General features: G+C 60.8%; 1 protein-coding gene across 5 annotated transcripts in view; it reads left to right on the top strand.

Moving 5' to 3' along the window:
* The window catches only part of OSBPL5 (oxysterol binding protein like 5), a 67,723-nt gene that overhangs the window by 14,759 nt on the left and 26,021 nt on the right, over positions 1-26,943 (top strand). Inside the window, exons 2-3 of one of the 5 annotated variants that reach the window (XM_082629535.1) lie at positions 23,255-23,411; positions 24,680-24,753. In XM_082629535.1, coding sequence (XP_082485661.1) covers positions 23,276-23,411; positions 24,680-24,753 — 210 coding nt within the window. In that variant the 5' untranslated portion in view covers positions 23,255-23,275. Of the gene's footprint in view, positions 1-23,254; positions 23,412-24,679; positions 24,763-26,943 lie in introns of those variants that run through there. The other 4 variants (XM_082629534.1, XM_082629536.1, XM_082629537.1 and 1 more) reach the window with 4 other exon arrangements.

Raw genomic sequence — 26,943 nt, 5'->3', positions numbered from 1 at the left:
AGACAGGGTGGGACGGAGACCCTGCTGCTCAGAGACTGGGAGGTGACCTCAGCGACGGGGCCGCCAGGGTGCCCAGCGCAGTGTCGCCGCGTTGCCTGGAGACCCCTCCCCAGGGATGGGCTGGCATCTGCTGAGTCGTGGGCCCTTCTCCAGGGAACACCGTCTTCCTCTGTTGGGTTCGTGCTGGGATGGTGTGCTCCCCCTCAGCCTCACTTCTCGTGGGGGACAGACAAGGCAGGGGCTGGCGTGGACGTGCCTCAGATGCGGAACAGGGAAGAGGCGCCCAGGTCAGCTTCACTCGAGGTCTGCACATCTGCTGCAGGGAGCAGTCACTCTCCTGAAGTCTCAGCAGTGCCCAGGGGCACAGTGTCCCTCAGCGGCGTCCTTTCAGTGTCCACACTCACCTTTGGTTCAGGCCAGTTTGAACCCCTAATGTGAGTGTCCGGGGCGGCTGTAACAAAGGACCACTCGCGGGGCAGCTTTTTTAAAAAATATTTATTTATTTATTTGGCTGCCTCGGGTCTCTAGTTGCGGCACGCAGGATCTTCGTTGCCGCGTGAAGGTCCCGCACGCGGGGCGGCTTTAAAACCACAGAAACTTGTTCTCTCCCGGTTCTGGAAGCCAAATTCTGAAATCAAGGTGTGGGCAGGGCCCGCTCCTTCTGAAGACTCTGGGGGAGGAAACTTGCTGCCTCTCCCAGCTTCTGAGGGGCCCAGGCATCCCTGGACTTGTGGCCGTGTCCCCCCAGCCTCTGCCTCTGTGGTCACCTGGCCTCCTCCTGTGCCTGTGTGTCCTCTTCTCCTCTTATAAGGACACGGTCATTGGACCAGGGCCCACCCTGCTCCAGTGCAGCCTCGTCTTCACTCGGTCACACCTGCAGAGACCCTATTTGAAAAGAAGGTCACCTTCACAGGTCCCGGGGGTTGGGATGTCGACATACCTTCTGGGGGGGGCCTCATCCCACCCGCCGCACCCAGGAGTGGGTGGCCACAGTGGGCAGTGGCCAGGAGCTTGCTGAGACTCCTGGAGACGTGGTGGTTAAGAGCTGGGCTCTGACCAAACGGTGGGAAGGAGAGGGGATGGCACTCTGGAGACGGGTGACATCACGGATGTGGCCACGTTGTCCTCCCAGCAATCCTGGATGTGGGGTCAGGGGGCTGCCTTATTATACAGATGAGATCGTTTGGGCCTCCAGAGAGGCAAGGACCGCTCGGGTGCCTGGCTGAGCTGGGTGTGACTGCTGGGGAGACCTCCCCGCCAAGGGATGGGATGTGTCCTGCTTCCCCTGGACCGGCGTTTGTCCAGTGAGCTCTCACAGCACCCACACCCGCGGGGCACAGGTCGCTGGCCCCGGCATCTGGAGGTGGAACATCGTGGTCCTTGGCCTCCTAGCCGCTGACCTGCCCCTGAGACACGAACCCCTCCAGGCCCACAATTCCCTGTGTCCTGCTAAAGCAATCGGCCAGGCCTGGGTGCACCAGGCATGCCCACCCCCGGGCCAGGTCCTCGCTTCGCGCTCAAGGGCCCCTGGTTCCTCCCCTCCTGCGAGGCTCTCAGCAGGTCCCAGGCCCTGGGGAGTGAACCCAGGGAGAGCACCTGTGCTTGTGTCACCTGTGTTTACCTGGGAACCGAAAAACACTCTTTCAAAAGAGCCTCTTAGAAGGCAAAAAAAGTGCCAGCTCCTTCCCTGGGGCCCTGGAACTCTGGTTCCTGAGGGCAACTCCTGGCTGCCTGGCTGCAGTAGGAGCTGCCCTGGGCACGCCTCTCCCTGGTCCTGCAGCCCTTTCTGCCCAGACCTGGGGCACTGGCACCCCGGGCAGCAGGGACCACTCAGGAGGCTGGGGTGACACGAGCGGGGGAAACGTCAGCTGATGGGGTTCAGAGGCCTACGTTATCGTGTAGGGGGGTGGGGGGTGAGCACTCAGGGTGGAAAAGGGAGACAAGGACCTCGCACAGTTGTGTGCCAGCACCTGGCACTTAGGGCACACTCGGCAGGGCCCAGTGACCAGGCTGGCGGTACCCCAAGCTGCCTGGTGCCTGGCCAGGGCAGTGACTGCCCGTTGACACGTCGGCAAGAGCCGGGTCGTTTTGATGATCAAAGAGGAAGAAAGGGAGCAGGGTTGGGGGCTACCCTCACCTTGGGGGCACACGGGCGTGTGCTGGCGCGGGGGCCGAGGGCTCGAGCCACCCGACCCGCTGGCTGTCAGCTCTGGTCAGCGCCTGGCCTCACCTCTTGGTGGTGGGGTTGCCTCCTAGGAGGTCCCAGAGGATGTAAACCCAGGAGCCTGGGAGAGGCTGCAGTGTGTGACCGACCAAAGTGGGCACAAGCGTGCTGTTTGGCCGTGAACCATCCGTACGGGATGCGCGGGGTCCTGGCTGCGGTGGTGGTGGAGAGGGGAGTGATGAGGGGCTTGCTGCCAGAGTCCCCTGCCCCAGCACGTGTCGCAGTGCCGTCCAGGCCGCCCGGCAGGGCAGCCTGCTGGAGAGGTGGCCTCCGAGGGGTGACTGCCCCCAGCCCAGGCCGGTGGGAGCTGAGGGCAGCACCCGGGCCCCCGCTCCCAGCCTCTGCCAGGTTCCCGGCTTGGGGCCTCTGGTGCAGTGTTGCTGATCTTAGGGGGCTGTTTTGAATCACGGGATACGCCCTGGACAGCCGGGAGACCCGCATCATCAGGCCGGAGCCTGTGAAAGGCCGAGGGCGGGGCTAGAGGGCCCCAGGCTGCTCTGCAGTGGGCCAGGCTGGGGGCCCAGCCGCTGAGGGTCCGCGCTCTTGGGACGCTGCAGCCCACCGAGCAGCGGCCACTGGGGACCCTCCGCTCTTCTTCCCGCTCGTTACCTGGCTGACTCTGAATCTGGATCACCTCGTGGCTCTAACCTTCCCCATTTCGGGGAGGGAGCTCTGGCTTTTCCCCGGGGTGCAGCCTCTGATCGGCTGGCTGTCACCTTTTCAATGTCCTCAGAGGCACCTGGCTTGTTTTTAGTCTTTTAAACTCTGAGCCTTGCTTGGGGAGTGGGGTGAGGATGGGACTCTAATGTTATGTGAATTTCTTCTCTCGCTTCAAGGCTTTTCTTAAATTCTCCCTTTAAGCTTTCAAGAGAGAGCTTTGAGCCTCTCCTTTTTGACCCTGTATCACGGAAAATGTGAAATACGAAGGCGGAGAGGACGGTGTAACAGAGGCTCCCTCGATGCCCCGCTGTCCCCAGAGCCGACCCCGGACGCACGCAGCTGCACCTCATCTCCCTGAACTCGGGTTTAAAATAGAGCTTCGTGCTCACCTCCTGACCTTCACTCCCTGCTTTCTCCTTCTTTTGTCGCCTGCCTTCATAACCGCTGTCAGAGCGCGTGTTCAGGGTGGAGGTGTCCCCAGGTTCCCCTCCAGGTCTGTCTGTGTGGGGTTTCCAGGGCAGGGCCCCGTGGCCATCCACACACAGCGCTGGGGAGCAGAAGGCAGTGGGGAAGGTTCTGGAAGGTCCCACCCCGGACACCCCCCGTGACCTCGAGGAGCTCCTGGAGGTGTCAAGCCCACCCTCCCCGAAGACCCTCAGGAGAGACTCCAGGCGCTGTTTCCTCCCTGCCTGGCGGAGTCCCGGGATGGGCCTCTGGGCCATGCGTCCCCAGACTCTGCCTCTGCTGTGTTCCCCCGCGTCCCCCCTGCCCCCTGTCTGTTCACGGCCCCTTGGAGCAGCTCTGAAGGTGGAGAGGTCACTTCCTTAGTCAGCCGAGTCTGGCTCCTGAGCGCCTAATGTATACACATCCCACTCGGTCAGATCACCCCCACCTCCATCCCCCCCCCCGCCCCCGGAGCATCACCGTTAGTACCTGCCACTTGCCGAATGCTCCCTGGGCACTGGGGCTGCAGGGACAAGCCGGGTGCCCCACCTGGGGTACTGCCCCCAGGAATGGAGGAGATGCTGCAGCAGAGGTTCTGAGACCTGGTTGGGGGGTAGGGGGGGGTTGTGTGACGAACAGGAGATGAAGAGCTAGGATGGGGGGAACAGCCCAGGGGAGTGGCCCCGGGCCAGACACCGGCCCTGCCAGGTGCTAGGAGCTGAGGGCCTCTCGGTGAGACTGGGGTGGCCATGGGCGTCTGGAGAGCAGGCTCCGGTCCACTCTGGCCTGGAGGTGGAGCGGCCGTGCAAGTGGGGGGAGTATGGGATTGTTGGCTCCGAGAGAGGGGGTCCAGCTGGGCAAGAGGGACCCCAGGCTTCCCCACGCTCCTCCAAGGCCCTCGGGCCACCTGCCCTTGCAAGACCACGTTCCCCCGAGTTCCCCGAGTCCGGGGCAAGAGCTCCTCCTGTCCCCCTGGAGGCCCAGCATCTCTTGCTGCTTCTTGTTTATTTTCGGGCTGCTGACAGCTCTGCTGGGGGCGTGCTCCGCAGGAAAAGTGGCGCGCCCTATTCGTGGAGAGCAGACGAGATGGAGAAAGTCGCGTGGACTGATTTACACACTCACGGGTTGATGGCTTCCGTCACCGCACCCTGGAGTCGCCGAGGCACAGCCCACTCCTTGGCATCCCTTTCGAGTCCTCAGCGTGGTCTCCGTGGCCACGTTTAGCATCCGCCGCACCCACATGCCTTCGTTTACTTGCCACCTACCTGTTGACGGGTCTTTTCACTCCTGAAAATAGCCCTGCAGAGCAAATCCTCCTACATGTGTCTCTTGGCACAGATATTGATTATATGGATTTTACGCCCCATAGTAAATTTCTGGAAGTCGGATCATTGGCTCAAGGGATGCTTGTGCTTGACGCTTGGATTCACGCTCACAAACGACCCTCCAAACAGGCTGTGCGCCTTGCCCTCCCTCCCTCCCTCCCTCCGTCCATCCTCAGGGCTGTGTGCTCATGGGGTGTCCGCTGGGGTGACCCATAGGGCACAAAGGAGCAGCCTGAAAGCAGGGTGCTTCCCGCTGACCAGCAGGCCATAGTCTGTCACCCTGGGCCGGCCTCGGTCTGTGACTGGCCCTGCCTGAGCGCTCAAGGTCAAGTCAGGTTGACCAGCAGGGCCAGGTGCTGTGCTCAGCCCTTGGGGACACAGAGTGTAAAACACATCCCACCCCGAGGGCTGCAGCCGAGCGCCCCCTCCTCCTGGGCCTCTGCCAGGATCACCTGGGCCCCTCCAGACCCCTGTCCAGCCCAGCCCCTGGAGCGGGCCTGACCTTTGCCACTGGAGAAGGAAGGGCTCACTGAAGCTACACCGAGGGCAGGCTGCCCGAGACTCGGCTGCAGGACGACACCCGCCCCCCCATGCCCTGGGGACCCAGCGAGTCGAACACCTGGTCACACACGCCCAGCGTCTGTGCGGAAGCCACCTTTCCTGTGACCGCGACTCATTATTCTCCCTTTGGAGCTGGGGGGAGGGCTGAGCCCGTGGAGTCCTCCTCCCTGAAAACTGAAGCCTGGGCAGGATCCCTGGGGGCAGAGCTGGGGCCTGGACCCGCCCCACCACCTGGCCTCCCCCAGCCCCGGCCCGCCATGCATGCCCGTCCCCTCTCTGAGGAGCACGGTCCTTACTCATCACTGGGCTTTGGGGGGCACTGGGGCAACAAGACCCCTCTGTCCTCAGCCGAGCCACGTCTAAACTCTCAGCTCCCCTCGCAAAACAGGGGCGCAGGAGACACATGAGCAATAGAGGCACCAGGCCCCCTCGGTTTATGGGCTCCACGCCCCTGATACTCTCGCAGTCCGTGCTTTTCTGTGCCAGGCCCTGCAAAGGCCAGCGCCATCCTCTGCCGGGCCTTGGACGGACCCCAAGATCAGCCCCCTTCCCGAGGAGAAACCTACCTGCTCCCCATCACCACGTGCTGATGGCTCAGCGGTTCTGCCGAAGACGCATAACCCCAAGTGCAGTGCAAACCCAGGGCCCAAACCAGCCGGACGGTGGGAACCAGCCAGACGCCCTGTCCCCGGGTCCAGCAGCCATGCCCGTCGGGGACCCCGGCCACCATGTTGCTGCAGCCCAGCCCCCTCTCAGGCTGGGGTCTCCACTTATATCTTCTCTCCCCCTTCCTTGCAAGGGCCCCCAGATCTTTAGAGACCCCTTTCCACCCTCCCACAGAGCACACTGCTCACCTCCCGGGCCTCCACTAGCTCCAGATGTCCGTCCGGGTTTCCCCGATGTAAGCGTCAGTTAGAAATGATCATCGGTCGCTCTGGGCTCTGGGGCCGATGCTGCTGGGGCTGGCATGACCCAGGGGGGCAGCGGGCAGCCCCCTCCACTGTTCTCTAACGGGGACTCCCCAGACAGCCCTCAACCCACCCGAATCATCGGGGAGCACCGCTGGGCAGTGTGACTTTCCTCCAGTGATGACACAAAGAAAGCATGTGATGGACCACCGCTCGTTCCAGAAGGGCCACAGGCCTGGGTTCCATTCAGACCCCGTCAGCCTCGGACCCCCTCCCTGCCCAGGCCTCACCTGTAAAATGACACTCGATTCTTGCTGGGTCGGGGTAGGGGGCTCGAGTCTGTGATAGCGCCTTGAGAAGTCGGCCCCCAAGAACACACCCCCTGGGATGCTCGGGCTCCAGGGGACACAGCCCTTCCCAGCCTCGGGGTCCCCAGCCGGTGCTGGGCCGGAGCCAGAGCAGATCTTCTCAACCCTCGAGAACCCTGGTGGTCCAGTGGTTGGGATTCTGCGCTTCCAATGCAGGGGGCCCGTGTTTGATCCCTGGTCAGGGAACTAGATCCCACATGCCGCAACTAAGACCCGGCGCAGCGAAATAAATAAATACTAAAAAAAAAAAAAAGAAAAAAGGAAGCAGCAGCTGGGGGCAGGACCAGCTTGCTGGAAGGCTCAGGGTCGGGGGTGACACCAAGCTGAGTGCTGGGGCCGGTGCCAGGTCTGGAGGGGGGTGTCGGGCAGCGGGGAGGCACCGCTGTCCCAGGGACCCGGGAGACCAAAGGCAGGGATGCGTGAAGCTGCCTGGCATTTGAGACCTGGTACCGGGGCCGCCTGCATGGCAGGAGAGCAGCCACCTCCCAGGAGCTCGCTGGGGGCTCCATGGTGGAGGAGCGGGGGCTGGAGGGTCTGAGGCTTCAGCCGGGGATGGAGCCCTAGGAGGTTAGTCAAGGGAGTGACAGGGTAAAAGGTGGCTCTGCTGAGGGTGATGGGACAGTGGGAGGAGCTGATGGGACAGTGGGAGGAGCTGATGGGTGTCGACCTGACTCAGGTGAGTGGGAGGGACAGGTGCAAGCGGAGGGGACAAGGGGACGAGGGCCACTGGGACTCCTGCAGGCCAAGGGGAGCACTGCGTACCTTCCCGTGGGTGGCTGCAAGGTGCTGATACGCCTCATCCCCACCCCAGGTCTCTGCTGGGCTGGGTGCCCCTGAAACTCCCTGCAGTGAGTTGAATGGTGACCCCCAAAAGATATGTCGAAGTCCTAACCCCAAAAGCCGTGAATGCATCCTTACTTGGATTTAGGAATTTGCAGGGGTAGTTAAGGGAAAGGTCTTGACCGAGGTCATCCTGGATTATCTCGTGGACCTTAAATCCAGTGATTTAGGAGAAAGGGAAGGAGAGGGAGGTTTGAGACGTGGACACGCAGGGGAGGCCACGGGAAGACAGAGGCAGAGACTGAGGGATGTTTCTGTAAGTCACAGAGTTCTTGGGGCCCCCAGAAGCTGGAGGAGGCAGGAGGGAGCCTCTGAGGGTGTGGCCCTGCCGACACCTTGATTTCAGACTCTGACCTCCAGAACTGGGAGAGAGTCCATTTCTGTTGTTTATAAACTGCCCAGCGTGTGGTCCTCTGTTCCGGCCGCCCCAGGACACTGATACAGCCCCTCTCTGTGGAAACCTGTTAATTCTCTCCAAAAAGCCTCAGGACCCAGTGAAGCTGCCACTGTCACCGGCGACCTCTACAGTCAGCAGGTGACAGGGGACACTGGCTGCTGTGACCTCTAACCTCCAGAAGGAAGAAGGCCCTTCTGGGTCAGGCCCTGATGGGTAAAGCCACCAGTCCCTCTGTCTCCTTGGACTGGCCTTCACCGGCTGGGGGGCAGAGGGGGGATGTCAAACCTCCTCCCCAGTCAGAGAGGACAGCCTGGAGGGGGTGGCCCTGTGGTCTCAGCATGTGGGCCCCTCCCACACATCACATAATCCAGGAGCCTGACCTCTCATGGGACCAGGGAGGGCGCCGCCCACGGGGGCTGGGATGGGGCTGTCTCTCGAAACCAAGGGAAGGTGTTTTAGGGCGAATGATGGGGCCCGGAGGGAGCGCCGACTGGCAGGCCGGGTTCCCTGGGGCGTCCCCGAAGGCAGGCATAGACGAAAGGGCAGCAGCCTGTCTGGACAGGTATCTGTAAAGCTCATCCTGACCCAGAGGGACACGGGAGCCGGCCTCCGAGCGGTCGCTGTGTCCCCCGTCACTCTCGGTCTTATTTTTAGCTGTCACTTTCTGCTCACGAGGCGCCCGATGCAGCTTCACGCTTTAGAACTTGTCATTTCATGGCGTGACCAATGTGTCAGGGGACAGACCCAGATTTAGGTCTCAGAACTTGGAGGATAAGCCCTGCCTTCTCACCTCTCCCACAGGACCATTTCTCAGCCCCCGTGGCCTCAGGGAGCCCTGACCTCGGGGGTCGTCGGGGGTCTCTGGACCCTTCTCCAAACCTCAGCGTCTCCACTGGACAAGGCACGGCGGCGGGACTTGGGCTGAGCAGCCGCTGCTTCAGTGTCTGTGGAGAACGGGTCAGGCGTGCTGACTACATACCTGGTGAGAGGGCCGTGGGTCCACTCCATGGAGCTCAAGATTGGCCGGAGGCTGGCAGGGCCACTGGCCACTGTGATTATGATTAATGGAAATGTGATAAGTTCTGAAATTTTGACTTTTTTTTTTAAAGAAACAGCGTCCATCATCACTTCCGCCTTCTAGATGTTTCCTGTTAATGAATTCAGCATGAATTCCTTTTCATGTTGAATAATATTCCGTGGTATGGATGGACCAGAGTTTGGTTAGCCGTTGATCAGCTGATGGAAGTCTGGGCTGCTTCTGCTTTTTGGACATGTGTGTGCACGCTGCTTTTGGATATAGGTTTTCATTTCTTGCTTGTTTCTCTTTTGGTCTCTTTGTGAGCCCTTGGCATGTCCCCCCCGCCCCCAACAATGTCTCGTGGTTCAGGCCGATGTCACACTGACACTTTGGCACCAGGAAGCCAGACGCCCTCAAGTGGGGTTTGCTTGGGCCCTGACAGTGGGCTGGAGGGTCCAGTGAGCAAAAGGGTCTGGAGGCAGGGCTGGGGGTCTGCAAGCTTGGTGACCACATCCCTGAGATGACAGGTCACCTTCCTGGACTGTCCCTACCGTGGCAGGACAAGGAGGGGGCCCTTGGCCCAGTGCCAGCTTGGTCCTGCCTGACTGGCAGGGCCACTTTCTCCGCCAGGCGCATGACAGCTGACAGAGCGGGTTTCCCCAGAAACCACCAGGGAGTGGCAGGGGGAGGCTGTGACCGGGCGCCCACAGCCTGACTTGGGGGTCACTGGGTGGGGGGCTGCCTCTACTGGTTATCCCAGAAGGGCCTGGAAGGCAGGGCTTCCATTCCCGCCCCAGCAGCTGCCCGCCCAGAGGGTCAGTGCTGAACAAGGCCTTGAGCTGGAGGCTGAAGGGGCGCCAGGAGCCATGCAGGAAGACCCCGTGAGATCCAGCCAGAAGTGCAGACAGCCCCTCCCCGAGTTAAAACCTGCGGGCTGGGCTGCAGGAGGGCCAGGGCGGCGGAACAGCGCACAGTAGGTGCTCACGGATCGGGCTGCAGGGGAAGTGGCTGGAGGAGCACGGGACGTGGGGGAGAGAAGGCGGCCCATCCACCCAGAGGGGTCCTGGGCTCTTGCAGGCGGCGGGGCCGGGAAAGCTGGGGACATGGCAAGGAGGCAGTGGGCTTCCCTGCTGTACGGACCTGCAGCCCAATAAACGTTCTCTCTCTGGAGTCCCTGTTCTGGCTCTCAGGGCAGTCCCAGCAGATGTGGGCAGCCCTTCCCCTGGGGCTGACACCGGGCGGGGGGTCAGGGGGCAAGCACGCCTGCCCCAGGCGAGCTGGGAGTAGAAGGGGCGGCGCCACCCGGCCACATGTCCCTGGGTGAGTCAGCTCACCCTTGGGGCCTCAGTTACTGCATCTGTAAGATGCAGAGAAGGCAGGAAAACAGCACTGAAACGCTTGCGGTCTTTTTTGCTTCCAAGACCTAGGACCCTCCCAGCCCCTGGACAGGGTGGGAGGCCGGCAGGAGGGGAGGAGGGGCATGGTGCCTGCCGCCCACCTGCTGACTCCTTTAGTGCCCTGCAGGATGCGATACAGGGGGGCGTGCGCCCTGGGGGGAGCTGCCGCTGTGTGAGGACTGGGACCGTCCAGCAAGAGGGAGTTTTCAGTTTATGCAAGGATTCGCCCTGGACATCAGAGGAGCCAGGCCCCCTCCTGCCCTCTCCATGCACTCAAGTTGTGACGAAACCCCCCAAAACCCGACTCCTGGAAACCTCGGTGAGCCCTGCACCCCAGGGCTATGTAAGAATGAGCTCCAGCCCTACTGGAAACCCCACTGGCCCAGTGCTGGGTGGGAGGGTGTCGGGGGTCCATGTCCTCCCCCAGTGCAGATTCTCCTGGAGGAAGCCGGGTGCCGGCCATTCCCAGGTGAGCAGGAAGCCCGGGGTCTTCGTCCTCTGGTATTTGGGTCCTGAGAGCCACGTCCCATCCTCTCCAGGAGCAGTCATGCCAGGGGCAGTGTCCTCCCACTCAGTGAGTCCCCCGTGAGCGGGGAACCTGCTCGTCTGAAGGCTCAAGGGGAAGCAGTTTCCCCTAAGCGAGCAGGCTGGGTGCACAGGAATGGGACCGAGGCTCTTAAGGGTCCCGAGAGACAGGTCATTCCCAGTGAGGCTCTGTTTCCCCCTCCAGCCTCGAGGAGCAGAGTGGGTGGCCCAAGGATGCTCGGCTGCATCTGGGGCAGAGAGGGGGCCCCGGCCCTGGGTCTGGAGCTCGTTTCCTTCAGAGGAGAGATTCGGGGGCGACAGTTAGGAAAGGAGGTTTCACCCTCCACCCAGACGAGGGGCTTTGTGGAGTCCGAAGCCAGTTGGGCATTAAAGGGGAAGCAATAGAATTGTATGTTAAGCCAGGTGGCGTGGCTTCTATAGTAAGTGTTGTTTGTTTTTTTTTTAATTTCAGACTTTTTTTAAAAATTGAAGTATAGTTGATTTACAATGTTGTGTTAGTTTCCGGTGTACAGCAAAGTGATTCAGTTATACACATATATATTCTTTTTCAGACTCTTTTGTGCTATAGGTTATTGCAAGATATTGAGTAGAGTTTCCTGTGCTATTCATTAGGTCCTTGTTGGTTATCTGTTTTATATATAGTAGTGTGTATCTGTTAATCCCAAACTCCTAAGTTATCCCTCCCCACCCCCTTTCCCCTTTGGTAACCATAAGTTTGTTTTCTCTCTGTGAGTTATAGTGTGTATTGTAAATAGTTGGTTCTTGGCATAAGTTCAGTTATTTTAACCCAGACTGTGATCATGCTTCTCTGTCTCAGCCCTCCGGGGGCTACAACGTCGACACCAAATCAAGGGGTGGCAGCCGCGTGCCGGGCTGCACGTCCTCCGGAGCGTGGGAAGCAGGGAGGCGGATCCGCTTCCCTGAGATCACATGCTCAGTTTTCCCACACGTTGTGCAAAGTCTTTCCGCCTGCAGCGTGGCCGAGGCTGGTTTGGGACAAAACTGGAGGATAATTACTGCACGGCGTCTGCCCGCCCGGATCCCCAGGGCCGTCAAGCCAACCAGCTGAGGAGCCGGCCACGGGCCCACGCGTGCACGCCTCTCACATTTCTGTTCCGTGGCCCCGTGGCGGTGTTCGCAGTCACACTGGTCTTCCCAGCTCTGTCGGGAGCCCACCTCTCAGCCTCAGTCCCCCAGAGGGCTTTGGTTTCCTCATGGACGGCTCCCCGGAAAGGGGACTGCGCTGTCTGTGTCCGGCCCCACGCCAAGCCTTCCCCGGCCCCGGCCAGCGCTGCGCTCCTGAGGTCAGGCTTATCTCTTCAGGGCTCGGTGCTGCAAATGGTAGTAGTTCATGTTGGTCGGTGCTGCTCTTCTAAACCCTCTGCGGGCCTTGACTCCACAATAACCCTACGAGAGGTGCTGTCGTCAGCCTGTCACCGACGAGGAAGCCGAGTCACTGAGTAGGTGCGTGGCTGGTCTCCCCGCCCCGTGGTGCTGCCCCACCGCCGGCTACACCTGTGCTCTTATCACGGGCCCCTGCGCCGTGTGTCAGTGATCACAGCAGGAGGAGAGGGCAGCCTGACGTCGGGCTGTGTCGCTCAGGGTTCTCTGGTGTGTGTACCTGTAGACGTATAATCTATACGTAATAAACATGTATATATATATATAGAGAGAGAGAGAGGGAGAGAGAGAGGGAGAGAGAGAGGGAGAGACTTATGATAAGGAATTGGCTCGTACCATCACGGAGGCTGAGCAGTCTGAAGATCCACGGGTGGTTGGCAAGCTGGAGACCCAGGGGCACTGATAGTTTAGTTCCACTCCAAAAGCCAGCGGGCTCGAGACCGTGGAAACGAGTGGATGCTTCAGTTCAGGTCTGAAGACCGAAAAAAATCCAACACCCCAGTCCGAAGGCATCAGGCAGGAGAAATTCCCTCTTAGTCGGGGAGGCTTAGCCTTCTGTGCTATTTAAGCCTTCAACTGATTGGACAAGGCCCGCCCACACTGAGGAGGACCATCTGCTTTACTGAGTCGACTGATTTAGATGTCAGTCTCATCCAGAAACACCTTCCCAGACACACCCAGTATCGTGTTTGACCAAATGTCAGCCCCCATGTGGCCCAGTCAAGTGGATGCATAAAATTAACCAGGTGCCCTTCTTGTTGACCTCGTGGTCTCAGAAACGAGGTGCCCATAGCCAACCCTGGGCTGCCGCAAGCCTGGGGGATCAGGGAGCCAGGATGCCCCAGCCAGGCCCCCAGTCTCTGGCTTGATGCCAACCCTGGGCTGCCGCAAGCCTGGGGGATCAGGGAGCCGGAACACCCCAGCCAGGCCCCCAGTCTCCGGCTCGATGCCGTATAGCATGGTGGGTGGGGAGACATTGCCCGTCCCCGGAGGTCCAGGCTTGCTGGGTCCTCGGTGCCCCTCTCTCTGGTTGGGGAGGGCCCCGAGGCCAGGCCGAGCTGGTGGACACCGTGCGGGGATTATGCTCCATTTATGTCCCAGAACCAGCCTTGGGCACTGTCCAGCTGGGGTATACTTTGCGCGACTTGTGGGAAAACCGGGCATTGGATTTCCATGGACCTCATGCACCCAAGAACACAGTACCATGGGCTGTTGAGAGTGGGTCCTGCGAGATCAGGCCCTCATCTCCCCTGAGCGAACCAGCGTGCGCCCCAGACCCAGCACCGAACGGCCGGGGGCCAGGCTGGCTGGCATTTAAGCTGACCCACCAGCGAGCCTGTGAAGGTGGCACGTGAGTGAGGGCGCCTCTTCTTGGCGAGAGGCAGGGTTTCTCCGCACTCAGAACCAGCCCGGGTCAGCCGGGCTGGGGTAGGAGGGAGGAGACGGAGGCTGCATCCCCCCCGATGAGGCTGAGTTCCTGGTGTTCGTGTGGGATCCTGAGCAGGTTTGGGGGCACCCTGCCGCGCCGTGCTTCAGTGTTCTCAGCCAGCAGACGGGGCAGCCACCTCCCTGCAGGAGCTACAGTGATGCCTGCTCAGGTGTGGCCAAGGTGCTGGATGAGGGGTGACCGACCCTATTCCAGGGACGCTGCAGGGCTGGGGCACGGGCAGGGGCTGGGGAAGAGGAAGACTTTGCTGCACCCACACCTCTGGATCCCACCACCATGACCTCTGTGGGAGACATGAGCCTTTTCGGGAGCGGGGGTCCCCCACCCCAGTTGGGGGCCACATTGCTGAGTCTCTTAGGGAGCTTCTAGGTGCTGTCAGGAGCCCACCCGCCTCAGCACACGCTCTGCCTTTTCCTGGGCTGTGAGCGCCACACCTCCCCTTCCCCAGATGGCGGTTGTCTGAGCCCCACGTGAGCCCGGCCCTGCCTGGAGCTCACACCATCAATCACCCGAGGGACACAGAGGAGAGCTGGGCCGTGTGTGCCCTTCCCAGGTGGCACCATTCCCAGGCGGCACCACCCTGGCCCTTCACAGAGCATTCCTCTGGGCCACCCCTTGCTGAGACGCACAGGGCAGAACCCAACAGTCTGACCAAGGAGGGCCCACTGGAATCATCCCCTCCCTTTTTCTGGGGCCTCACTCTCTGTTAATACAGTCCAAGATGGGGGGTGCTGCTCAGGGAGCTTGGGCCAGATTCTCCCCTGCGGAGGGAGATCCTTGACAGAGATGCCCTGAGGTAGACCCCTGGCTGTGCCCATTCCCGCCCTGCACCGCTGAGGGCCAGTGCCCCCCTCCATGGACCCCCAGCAGGCTTGGCCCCACCCATCCGCTGGCAGCCCTCCTGGCCTCGGCTCCTTCTGTTAACTGGACGACTGCACCTCCAGGGGCCGCCGCTCTTACCTACCTAGTTTTCAGGCCTGCTCAGCGCCCACCCCAGGGCCACCAGGGCAGGAGCAGCTGCGGAAGGTCCCATGGGGGGAGCAGGGGGTGGGCAGGGGGAGAGGCTGAGGCTGGAGGGGTCGGGAGGGGAGTGCAGGCTCACTTGAGCCCCCAGGATCCCCTCAGGGTCGGCGATGACCCACCACTTCCCCTCTTCTCCCAACCCCCTCCACACCCCTCCCTGCCTGCTGGGAGGGAGTTTGGGCCACAGCCGCCCCTGGCCCACTTTGTTCTCCTTTTCTTATTGGAATTTCCCACCCAGGCTCGACCCTGCAATGAGGGAAGATGGGCAGCCGTGGGGTCCAGATGGCAGGTGCCCATCTGTGGCCGAGTGCCCCCCAGGGCAGCCGCCTAACTGCCATCTGCCAGCCGCCACCACCCAGGCAGGCAGCGGCCTGTGGGGTGTCTCCTGGGGGAGGGGGCACTCAGGGCAGAAACCCCGCTGGGAGAGCCAGGCCACGGGGGATGTCCAGGAGACATCAGCACCCCGAGAGAGCCCCCCAGTGTGCGGAGGACTTCGTGTCAGCAGCCAGCCCCACAGCACGGGCAGTGACTCGGGCGTGAGGTCGCTCCGGGGCCCAGGTCCAGCTGCTGGACCTGAGGGTGGGCAGCCCCGACCCTTGATCCTCATCAGGCCCATCTCCTGGGGGGCTCCTGCCTCCCCCTCCACGTCGTTCTCCCCACTGCCCTGCACTCCCGCCTGGTTGCACAGCACCCGCCCTCTCCCCGCCCCCTCCCCGTCCCAGAGCACTGTGACCAGGATGCAGTTTGCATCAGAAACTCAAACTCTCATTGGGACAGGTGGGCGGGCAGGGTCTGGGTAGGACAGGGTGGGGTCGGGCCTGCAGCGGGGACCACATCCGATCAGGCCACAGTGGCCCGGGCTTCCTAGAACTGGGCGGGAGGGGCCTGCTGCAGAGGAAGTGGCAAGTGGGCGGGGCCCAGGCCAGCCGATCGTGGTACTGAGTGTGCCAGTTGGCCCCATGTCGGTCAGGAAGCCATGTGGGCGGGTGCCAGGGCCCGACCCTACCCACGGCCATGTGATCTGGCTGAGTCAGCTGAGAACACCCAGGCAAGGCCTTGAGCAGGGCAGGCCACTTCCTGCCCCTCTCTGCAGGGCTCAGGCACTCCGAGGTGGCCTGTCTGGGAACTGTCTCTCTGGGGGAGACCCGGCTCCCACCACCTCCCCCAGGATCCTGTACCCCACTTCCTTTCTGCCCCTGCCCTCAGCCATCTTCAAGGTGCATGGGGACTGGGGGCCTAAAGCTGTGCCACCTCGCGGGGACCCGGGCACGCTTCAACCCACTGGACCTCAGGCTGGTCTTTTCTGCTCTTGGGGCCTCTTTAAAATGAGATCTGCATCTTTAAAATGGGATCATGAGATCTGCTACCCTCACCTCTCCGATATCATAAGAATCACATCAGGTGGAATAATACATATGAAAGGGCCTGGGACGCGTCAGGGGTCCATCAGCACAGGTCCGTAGTTCTGAACACTGGTCTGGACCCGTCAGGGATGCGCCCACATGCCACGGTGCGCTGAAGGGGCTGCTGCTCCCATGGGGGCTGCTCAGGCTGCCCAGTTTGAGCCCCAGATGCTAGGTCCAGCGGAGGGACAGTAGCTAGGACATGTTTCTGGACCCTCATGAGGGTCCTCTTGGCAGGGACTTCATGGTCACTAGCCTTGGGACCTTAGCAAGTTTCTGGAATGCAAATGTGTGGTGTTGACATTATGGTTGCTGTCCTTTAACTGATGGCTACTGTACTTTAACTGATGGCTGCTGTCCTTCCCTGGGCTCTGCTGACCTCTCCATTGGGTGTGCAGACAGAGAGCCAAGCAGGTGGGTTCACACTGCTTCATCCCTGAGCTTATCTGTGATTTCAGAGCATTTTTCCCCTCGCCTTTTACAATCCGTTTTGTTCAAGCAGAAGTGAGTGCACTGTGAGTGGAGGCACATTGGTGGTGGCCGGGCTGCAAGTGCTTCTCCTGCACCCACCAATTAACAGAGAGCCCCCCGTGGCCCGAGCCGCATCTCCCCTGCCCAGGAACCCTTGCCCTCCTACCCTCTAGCACAGCTGGGCCAGTTGTGACACTCAGCCACTGGTGAGAAAGCTAACCAGGCAGCCAGGAACTCACACTGGGTTCACTGTCTCGGCCTCTGCAGGGGACCTTGCCACCCTCACTCAGAGGAACCCCCCCTTTACAAATAGGGGCTCAGAGACGAGCATGGCCAGCTGAGGCCACACAGCCATTACAGGCAGGACTGGACCTTTTCCCAGGCTCAGACGTGTCCCCCCCGCCTCCGCGCCTGCAGGTGGGATGTGAAGTGAGTCCGGGATTCTGTTGGATTCCTTCTCAGAGCCTCAGCCCCTCCCACCGAGAGCTGCAAGTGGCTCAGCGGATTCTGGCCCCAGATAAGCGGGCTGGGCATCCTGTCTGTGCTGCCCGATAAGGCACCAATGACCTTTCTTTACAAAGATCACACTGTTCTGGCCCGAAGGTGGGCCTCTGGTCGTGGGGGAAGGGGACAGCGTTTAGAGGCAAATAACCGCTTGGAAGGCAGCTTCCAGTGGGGGAGGGGAGGGGCAGGGTGCAGGCACCCAGGTGGGGCAGGGTGGGCTCTGTGCAGCTCTCCAGGCCTTGATGTTGGCCAGGCGGCCTTGTTCAGGGACAGAGAGCTTGTCACCTACCAGGTGCCCGAGCAAGTGCTGGAACTCAGGGACACGGGGCTGGCCCCGGCAGGGCCGAGCCTGACCTATACCCCGTCTACTCTGGGCCAGCTCCACGTGGCTGCCCCCGACGCTGGGGGGCCTTCATGCCCCAGAAGGGAAACGGAAGCCGAGGAGCCTGCTCAGGCCGTGCAGGGTGAGGGCGGCCAAGCCGGAAGTCAGAGCTGCCTCCCGTCCTGTGCTCCCCTATCTGTCCCCCTCATCTCCCAGGTGGCCCGGCAGTGGCAACGGGGCAGGAGGAAGTGGGGAGCCCTAAGGAAGGGGACCAGGAGGCGCCTGCGGTTGACAGGAAGGCTCCTGAGCCAGGGTAGAACTTGAAAGTCAGCTTGTCCAGCCCCCTGCTGCCAGGCAGGGATGCACCCAGACACCACCCGTGGATACGTCCCGGCTGTGGCTGCAGGACCCTGACGGCTACTGGCAGTGATGTTTCACTTGAGGCCCCCGTGGTGCCCATCAGCCCGGGCATTGTGCATCCTCGGGGTGCAGGCGGGGCATAGGAGTCTGGAGCAGGCTGCAAGGAGGCTGCTGGGACTCAGAGGACACCGGGGAGGCGGGTCCGTCCCTGGATGCCTGGACAGCCACCACCTTGCCCAGAGCAGGGCTGCAGGAGGGGCCCCTGCCCTACTTGCTCTGGGCCCCCAGGGCTACTCCCTGACCCGCGACAGCCCTGGCCCCTCTCAAGCCCCCTTGCCAACGTGAGCTAATTCATTCTGGAAATGCTGCATTGGCCCTACGGGTGCCCGGCCTGAGTGGGTACCCAGGGGTTCAGGCAGTCGAGGAATCAGCTGGGATGTGCCCCACAGCTGAAGCCCAGCCCGGCAGGGAGTTACCGCATGGACCGAACTAAGACACGAGGGGTGTGTGCCTCGGGCCCCAAGACGGGCAGACGTGCTGCCCCCGCGAGGGCTCTGGGACCGCCATCTCCACTCAGAGCCATGCCTGGCGTCGGGCAGTGAGTCTCCAGCCCAGGCCCAAGTTCTAAGTGTTTCCTTTCCCAAAGGTTTGGTGCCTGCCCCCCGCCTTCCCGAAAGGCCCTTCGGGGTCTGACTTTGTACAGAGCAGCGGCCGAGGAGGGCAGCCACACAGGGTGAGCCAGCGTCAGGGCTCCTTCCCGCTGCGGGGACCAGCTGGGAGGAGGAGGGGTCGGAGGCCAGCCCTGCCTCACCGGGAGCTTCGCAGGCCAAGGGCTGGGCCCGCCTGGCCGCCTGCCTCGATGGGGAGGAGTGCTCCCCGGCCGCTCGCTCAGACGGACAAACCTGGTGGTCCCAGCGGCAGGGGGCTTGTCCCCAGGGGCACGTGTGCCTCCAGGGCTGGGATTCCTGCTTGCTGGGTGGGCCGCGAGGGCTCCGGTAGCAAACCACAGCCCACCGTACCCCAGAGGTGCCACCACTGCCAGGGCCTACAGGAAGCTGGCCACACCTGTGCCCTCAACTCTGCAGGTCAGCGTGGGAAACGCTGCCACACCTTCGCAAGCCCCGAGGCTGGCTTGGTCTTGGGTCTGAGCAGGGGCTGCAGCGGCTTCCCTGCTGAGCTCCAGGCCTGCAAAGCCCTCCCCCAAGGCTCGGCCAGGGCTGGGCAGTCCCAGGCCACAGACACCCAGCGACCTTCTCCCGAGCCGCCGCCCCTCCTCATTCCACTATGAGCTCCCCTTAGGGGGCCCGGGGGCCTCTGGGCTGGGGCCCCCTCTTGCTGACACACCTGAGGCTCCCGCACAGGGATGTCAGGGCCCCTCACGCTCAGGCCCCCTCACGTGCTGTGTCGGGGGCCGTCTCACCGTGTCGGGGTGCCCTTGGGCTCCTTCCTCCAGGCCCTGCAGTGTCCCCTCAGACACCTGGACTTCATGATAATACAGACCAGGTGAAGCCACAGCCGAATGTCAAATCAGCCTCATTTATGGCAGCGGGGGAAGAATTTGGGCCACTGTAGGCCGAGGGCGAGCTGTGTCCAGACAAGCATCACCCCAGTAACCAAGGGTAACGGAGGGGTGTTACTGTTGTCGAGGCACAGGCCAGCCGTCAGAGGTTGGGGAGGCCAGTGAGGGTAAGGCACATGGTGGCCCGAGATGGCTCAGGCGGGCAGAATCCAGGCTCCAAGGGCCCAGGGATGGGCCCAGTGAGAGCGTGCCCTGAGCCCTTGGGCAGCTGGAGCCCAGGCCGGGACAGAGGGAGAGAGCTGCCCACCATGGGTGTGGTCCCTGGTTGCTGGCTCAGCCTGGGGGTCTGTTTCCTCATCCACCTGTCCTTCTTTCCCTCCCTCCATCCTCCCTCCATCCTCATGGACTGGCTCCCATCCTCACGGGTCTGTGCTCCCTGGGCTACGAGCCTTCAGCTTTCCCTGTGACGTGCGGAGCAGCAGCCAGGGCATGGTCAGCCCAGCATCGGTGGGCGGTCCTCCCAGCTTGGAGCCTCCAAGGGTCCGCAGACCCGCCAGGTGCCGGATTCCTCCTGCCTCCTGCCAGTGCCTGGGGGGCAGGGCCTCAGTCCTCGGCTGCACCAGGCATGGCAGGAGGCCTGGCACAGGAACCTCACCAGGGTTACCGTGAAGATCGACCCCCAAGCTGACGCTGGCCAGAGGTCCCTCCCCGAACCCGCAGAGAAGGAGGGACGGAGCCCAGGGGCGTTTGCTGCCTTCATTCACCCCAGGCTCTGGGGTCCCCGAGCCCTGGAGCAGAGTGGTGCTCACGCCCGCTGCAAGCCCCTGCTCCCGGCCCTGGGGAGACGCAGCGAACGGGAGGGACAGTGCTGTCCCCTTTCCTGGAACTTGCATCCTGGGGTGGAAGAAAGTTGACATAGAAGAAGGAATGCAGGAGCAACAGTCCAGCAGCTTGGGCTGTTCCACGGGGATGTGGCATTGTGTGTGAGACCGAGGGGTGGCAACTTTCTGGGAAGTGGCATTTGAGCGGAGCGTGGAATTTGAGAAGGACCCAGCCCCACGGACGGACGGACAGAGATGTGGGCGAGGGCATACGGGGGTGGGGGACGACGTCAGAGCAGAGGCGCCAGTGGGCACGGGCCTAGCATGTTCAAGGAACATAACGGGGGCCAGTGTGTCTGGGGCAAGTGGGTGACAGAGCCAGGCAGGGAATGAGGTGGGAGGAGCGGGCAGGGGTCCTGATGGCCTGGAAAACAGGGACAAGGAGACAGAGGCCGGACTGTGTTCTAAATGCAGTGTGGAGCCTCTGGCGAGAGGGGCCATGGATTTAGCTCTGAAATGAACGAAGCAGCATCTTCCCCGTCCTTGACCCCAAATGAGATCATAGACAGCAGCCAGGGGTGGGCATTGGGAAGGCTGAGGGGCTGCGTGTACACCCTGGGGCCTTGCCGAAGGAGAGGGGCCACCTCGCTGTCCGAGTGGGTCAGAGGGAGGCCTTTGGGGGCCCGCGCCTGGTCTGGGGTCTCAGGACACAGAGGGGGTATCCACGGGTGCACGCCAGCAGTGCACTCGGATTTGTGGGTGTCTGTTCTGGACCAGCTGTTCAGCCATTTGGATGTCACCTCTGATGTATCTGATTATTGGGCAAATAGGAAGGAAGTGGGGAAGGGAAATCGGGCTGCTCTGCTGACAAGAGAGATTCACGGAGGAGGGAAGGAAGAGAGTTTGGACGGACGGACGGATGGATGGATGGATCGATCCATCGATGGATCGATGGATCGATGGATGGTTAAATGATTGGATGTTTGGATGGGTGGATGGATGGACAGATAGGCAGGTGGGAAGATGGGTGGCTGGCTGGCTGGATGGATGGATGGAAAGGCGGGAGGGAAGGTGGGAGGGAGGATGGTGTGTATGAGCAGATGGTGGGGATCACAGACTAATGAGTTCCACTGGTCGCTGGTTGTTAGCTGTTCTGGGGGAGAAGACAGGCAGCCAGTGACCTCTGTGCCCTCCCCACCCTGCCCTGGTAGAGCCGGGGCGCATGGCCAGATGGGGGAGCTGAGATGTGTGGGCAGGAGCCCCTCTCCCTGCCCCAAGTTTGCAAGACTCAACCCCTAAGAGACATGCAGCTCCAGGTGAGGAAGGCCTACCTGTGTCATCCCTCATCACGCGTCCTGGGGCCTCCAGGGCAGGAGCAGGTCTGACTCACCTTGACTGCCAGCCGGGTGCTTGGAAGATCTCAGCTACATGAGTAAGAAGGCGACAGACCTCCTCTCAGGTGCTGGCTCCCTGGCCTGAGACACACACCTGGGGAGTCAGTGAGTGACCACGGGGACCCTGCAAGCAGGGCCTGGGCTTCCAGACTCCCGCCCTCTCCTCCCCCGCAGTGGGTTTGCTAGAAGCTAAGCTGAACTGGTGAGAGGAGGGACTCGGGCCAGGATTGAGAATCAGCCTACTTGACTCAAGCACAGCCGTTGCCAATTAATAGTTGTGTGACCTGGGGCCCAAAATCCCAACCTCTCTGAAACCAGTTTCCCCCTCTGTGAAATGGCAGGGGTAACAAGCTCAGCCGGTGACACGGTAGTAATTAGGAAGGGAGGGGCCCCTGGGCCCACTGCAGCCTTGGAGCCCCCCTACTCTGACCCCTGGGCAAGGAGCACAGAGGAGTTTCTGGGGCTGTGGACGGAACCCTGGGCCGCGCTGCCCACTCCTGAAGCCCCGCCGGGGTGCACTCACCCATCTGTCACAGCAGGAAAGGCTCTGTGTGTCTGCTGCCCCGCCCAGGAAGGTCCGGGGCCAGGGGAGAAAGCGGGGACTTTGTCCTGGGCTTGGCAGGAGGCCGCCGGCCCACCCGGGAGGCACCCCTGGGCCTTTAGAAATCGGTCACTGGGCCTTTATGCAACACGTCCTTGGGGAGTGAAAAGAGCCCAGGATTCAGAGCCGGAGTTCCTGCTCTGCCAGCATCTGCCAGGCCATGACCACAAGGCTAGGCCATCAGCTCTTAGAGCCATGATTTTCTCATCCATAAAATGGGCTGACGTCGGTGGCGGGGTGCCGTCCACTGGGAACTGCTTGCCCCGGCCCCACTCGGGGTGGGGCTGCACGGGGACAGGAGACAGAGGGAGCTGCCTCTTTCCTGACCTGGGCAGACCAGGGCAGTGGCAGGGCTTGGGAGGGCACGGCAGGCACCTGAAGGATGGGCCGTGGGGCTCCCCCAGGGCCACTGCTTCTGTTGGGACCGGACGCTGGTTTGGGCAGTGCTGTGAAGCAGGAAGGTGACGTCTTAGGCGGAGCGTGGATTCGGGTGCACCTCACCGTAAGCACGCCTGCACTTCCTTTCCGAGTTAAGGCGCTTTGGGTGCAGGTATCAAGGGATGTGGGAACAGATGTATATGTATGACTGATTCACTTTGTTATAAAGCAGAAACTAAAAAAAAAAAAAAAAAAAAAGAAACCCAGCCGAGGAGCTGAAGCAGGGGAGGGCAGGAGGCAGGGTCTCGAGGAGTCCTTAGGTGGGATGGGCAGGCCAGGTTCAGGGACGGCCCCAGCCTCATGCCAGCTCCCCCGAGGGCTCTGTGGCCGCCTGTCTGGCCTACCTGCGTCCCCCCTCTCTGGGCAGCTCTTGGCCCCCTCCCCTGCGTGCACCAGTCACTGTCTTCCCACCACGGAGCTCCATCCCCTAGTGGGGGAAGTCTGGTGGCCCGGCATGGGTCAGGGGCCCGCCTCAGCTCCACTTCACCGCATCCAGGGTCCTACAGAGCCGACTTAGTGCCGGGCCTGGGGGGCAGGGGGTCCTGCCACAGCTGTGACAGCCAAACTTCCAGCGGGGCTGGTCCGGGCCTGGCTTCTGACATGGGCCCTGGAAAGCCTGAGCTTGGCCGTGCAGCCTTCCCTGGGTGACCCGCAGGCCCCTCGGGCCCTCATCCCATTTCTGAGATGTCCCCTGAGTGGGGACCTGACTGTAAGACACAGTGGCCCCAGCCACTCGGCCCTGGCTCTCTGGCGGGTCTCTGGTCCCCTTGCCGGGGCGGGTGGAGGATGCCCACCTCCAGGCCCCAGGCTGCCCCAGCCTCAGCGTGAGGCGTGACCAGTGCTCTCCCCTCCTTCCTTCCAGAAGCCCCCCAGCGCCCACGCCATGAAGGAGGAGGCCTTTCTGCGACGACGCTTCTCACTGTGTCCACCCTCCTCCACCCCTCAGAAAGTCGACCCCCAGAAACTCAGCCGCAACCTGCTCTTGGGTGGAGAGAATGAGCTCGACCCTCTGGGTCCAGGTCAGCATCCACACGGGAACCCGGTCACCTGGCACGTGGGCCATGGGTGGGGACAGCTGCCGAGCCTGGGCCCTCCTCGGCTGCGAAGCCCAGCTGTGTGGCCTCGGGCAGGTCCCTTTCCCTCTCTGTGCTGTCCGGGTTGGGGAGGGAGGGCGTTGGCCTTGCTGTGCTCACACCCCAGCCCCTGGTGCCTCCCGGTCAGGATGGTTCTCCCCTAGTCATTGCTTCTCCACTTCCTGCAGGGACCTGGCAATAAACCACCAGCCCCAGGGAGCGGGCGGGAGTGGCCCTCAGGCGGCCTCAGGCCTTCTCTGAGACCATTTCCCTCTTCTTCCTGCCCGTGAACCTGAGCTTTAGAAACCCGCTTCAAAACAAATGGAGCTATATGGAATCTAAAAAAAAAAAGAAGGGTTCTGAAGAACCTAGGGGCAGGACAGGAATAAAGACACAGACATAGAGAATGGACTTGAGAACACGGGGAGGGGGAAGGGTAAGCTGGGACGAAGTGAGAGAGTGGCATGGACATATATACACTACGAAATGTAAAACAGATAGCTAGTGGGAAGCAGCCGCATAGCACAGGGAGATCACAGGGAGATCAGCTCGGTGCTTTGTGACCACCTAGAGGGGTGGGATAGGGAGAGTGGGAGGGAGACGCAAGAGGGAAGAGATATGGGAACATGTGTATATGTATAACTGATTCACTTTGTTATAAAGCAGAAACTAACACACCATTGTAAAGCAATTATACTCCAATAAAGATGTAAAAAAAAAAAAAAATGGAGCTGGGCCCGGGCAGCCGCTCCCCACAGGATCGAATCCAGACACCTCACGCCCCCTCCCTCCCCTCAAGCAAGCTGGAGAGGAAGCCTGCCGGGAGGGGCGTGGGGACAGTGTCCGGCCACCTCCCTCCGAGAGCCCAGCACTGGGGAGCAATAGAATTCCAGCCAGCGGATTTGGGGTGTGGGGGGAAGCCAGGCGAGGTCTGGGTACCCTGAACTGAAAACAGGGGGCCTGTCTTACAGACCCCAGAGGGTGTGCCACAGCTGCGCCCAGGGCACCCGGGCTTCTCCCAGCGGTGACACCCCCTCATGGCACTGGCTGGTGCTGGTCAGCTCTCTGGTCCCGCAGCCACCGCCTGGGCTGGCTTCCTGCCCCACCCAGGCCACCCGTGCCAGTGCCCTGCCTCTCCTGCCACACACTGGGCAGTGGCGGAGGGGCTGCCCGGCAGCCATGCCCCGGTCCTCATGCCGGCCACTCTCTTGCAGGGAAGGACATGGAGCCCAACAGCCCATCGCCGCCCAGGGATGAAGGGCCCCTGACCCCAGGCTCTGCCACGAAGGTGCCACCGGTAGGAGCCCGGCTGTGGGAGGACCCAAGGCAGGGAGCCTGCCCTGGGGACGATGGGAAGTGGCTGGAGGGAGGGGACAGCAGGGCCGCCGGCCGAACCCACCATTCCCAGCCCTTGGCTCTGAATCAGGGAGGCTGCTGGAGCCGGGGACGGAGTCACAGAGCTTGTGAGTTGTTTATCAAAGCCACCTTCTTGAGTAACACAGGTCGGGGATGCAGGGCCTGGAGAAGGCTGGGGCTGCCAGGGGGCCTCAGGGACAGAAAATCATGGTAAAAGGAGGCCCTGGGCTCTTCTGTCATAGGGAACCCACCCAGGTATGAGCGCATCCTCCCTCTGCCTTTGTCTGTGCTGTGCCCTCCATCCGTGCACCCTCTCCAGGGCAACGCTGAGTTCGGGGAAAGGGCACGCGCACACACAGATACACATACAAATGCACATACAGATACACAGATATACATACACACACAGATACACATACACATAGATACACACACAAATGCACATACAGATACACAGATACACATACACACACAGATTCAAATGCACATACAGACACACACAGATACACATACACAGATACACATACACACATAGATACACACAAATGCACATACACAGAGATACAGATACACACACACACAAATGCACATACAGATACACAGATACACACAGATACACACGCACAGATGCACACACAAATGCACATACAGATACACAGATGCACAACATACATGCACACACAGGTGCACACACATACATGGACACACGCATAACACAGATGCACATACACACAGATGCACACACGTATACACATACACAGATACACATACACACAGATGCACACATATACACACAGATACACACACAGATGCACACACACATACACACACACACACATCCCACGTGCTCCCCAGCCCAGCGCCTCTCAGCCGGGGCCCAGCCGTGCACCTCCAAGCAGAAGCTCTGGTCCAGGGAGGGTGTGGGGCCCCAGGCACAGGTGCTGGGTTGTAGACACGCCCTTCCTTCCCCTGAGGGCCTCAGGCCAGGGAAGCCACAGGCCCGGATTGGAGGCCCCTGTTCTGGCGGTGCGACTGGGGGGCTGGGGGCACACAGAGGCTAGTTCTCCTCACCCTGGCTGCCCCGTGAGACCCAGAGTGACAACTGCCTGGCTCCTCTGGGACCCCACGCCCTCCTCTGTCAAACAAGGAGTGTGTGGTGGTCCTCATGGTCTTCCCTGTGTCCACTTCCAGCCAGGAAGAAACCAGCCCTTTCGTGGGTCCCCCCTCAGCCAGCGTGTCCCCCCCTCGGTCCCCAGGGCTTCCGGCTTGGGAGTGCAGTTGGAGCGCCTGCATTTGTGTGTGTGGAAGTTTTTCAATTAAAATTTTTTTTTAGATTACAGTAAAATACACAGAACAAAATTTACCATCCTAACCATTTTTAAGTCTACAATTTAAGTACATTCACATTATTATGTCACCATCACCACCATCCATCCCGAGAACTTTTTCATCTTATAAAACTGACAGTCTGTCCCCATTAAACGCTCACTTCCCACCCCTTCCCCAGCTCTGGGCCCCACCGTCCTACTTTCTGTCTCTATCAATGGGATGACTCTAGGGACCTCCTATGAGTGGAATCACATATTATTTGTCCTTCTGTGTCTGGCTTGTTTCACTTACTATAATGTCCTCATGTTCATCCAGGTTGTAGCTGGGTCCGAATTTTCTTCCTTTTTAAGGCTGAATAATATTCCACTGTGTGGCTGGACCATACTTTGTTTATCCAGTCATCTGTCTACGGACACATTTATTTTTTTTAGACAGATTTATTTCACGAAAACATGGTTCTTCCTTCTACAACCCAATAAAACATTAAACCCAATAAAACCACATCAAATGTTATCAGGAACACTCGGTTCAAATTTCAGATTTCACCCATTCAGAAATGATGTCTGGGCATCCTCTCTGGGCAAGGCCCACACCGCTGTAGGTGCGGGGGATGGAGTCGTTGGATAAAACAAAGTCCCTCTCTCCTGGAGCTTATGCTCTAGAGGGAAGACAGGCACCAGACAAAACAAGTAAAGTCTAGAGCATGTCAGAGGCTGAGGGAGGAAAGAAAGGACAGCTCTGGACACCCCAGGTTCTTTTTTTTTTTAACAATTTTTTTAAATGTATTCATTTT

Source organism: Mesoplodon mirus (genome assembly GCF_964341445.2).
Source record: "Mesoplodon mirus genome assembly, chromosome: 7".
NCBI lineage: Eukaryota > Metazoa > Chordata > Mammalia > Artiodactyla > Ziphiidae > Mesoplodon > Mesoplodon mirus.
Note: the sequence above shows the minus strand (reverse complement) of the source record. Positions and strands in the feature narration are given on the sequence as shown.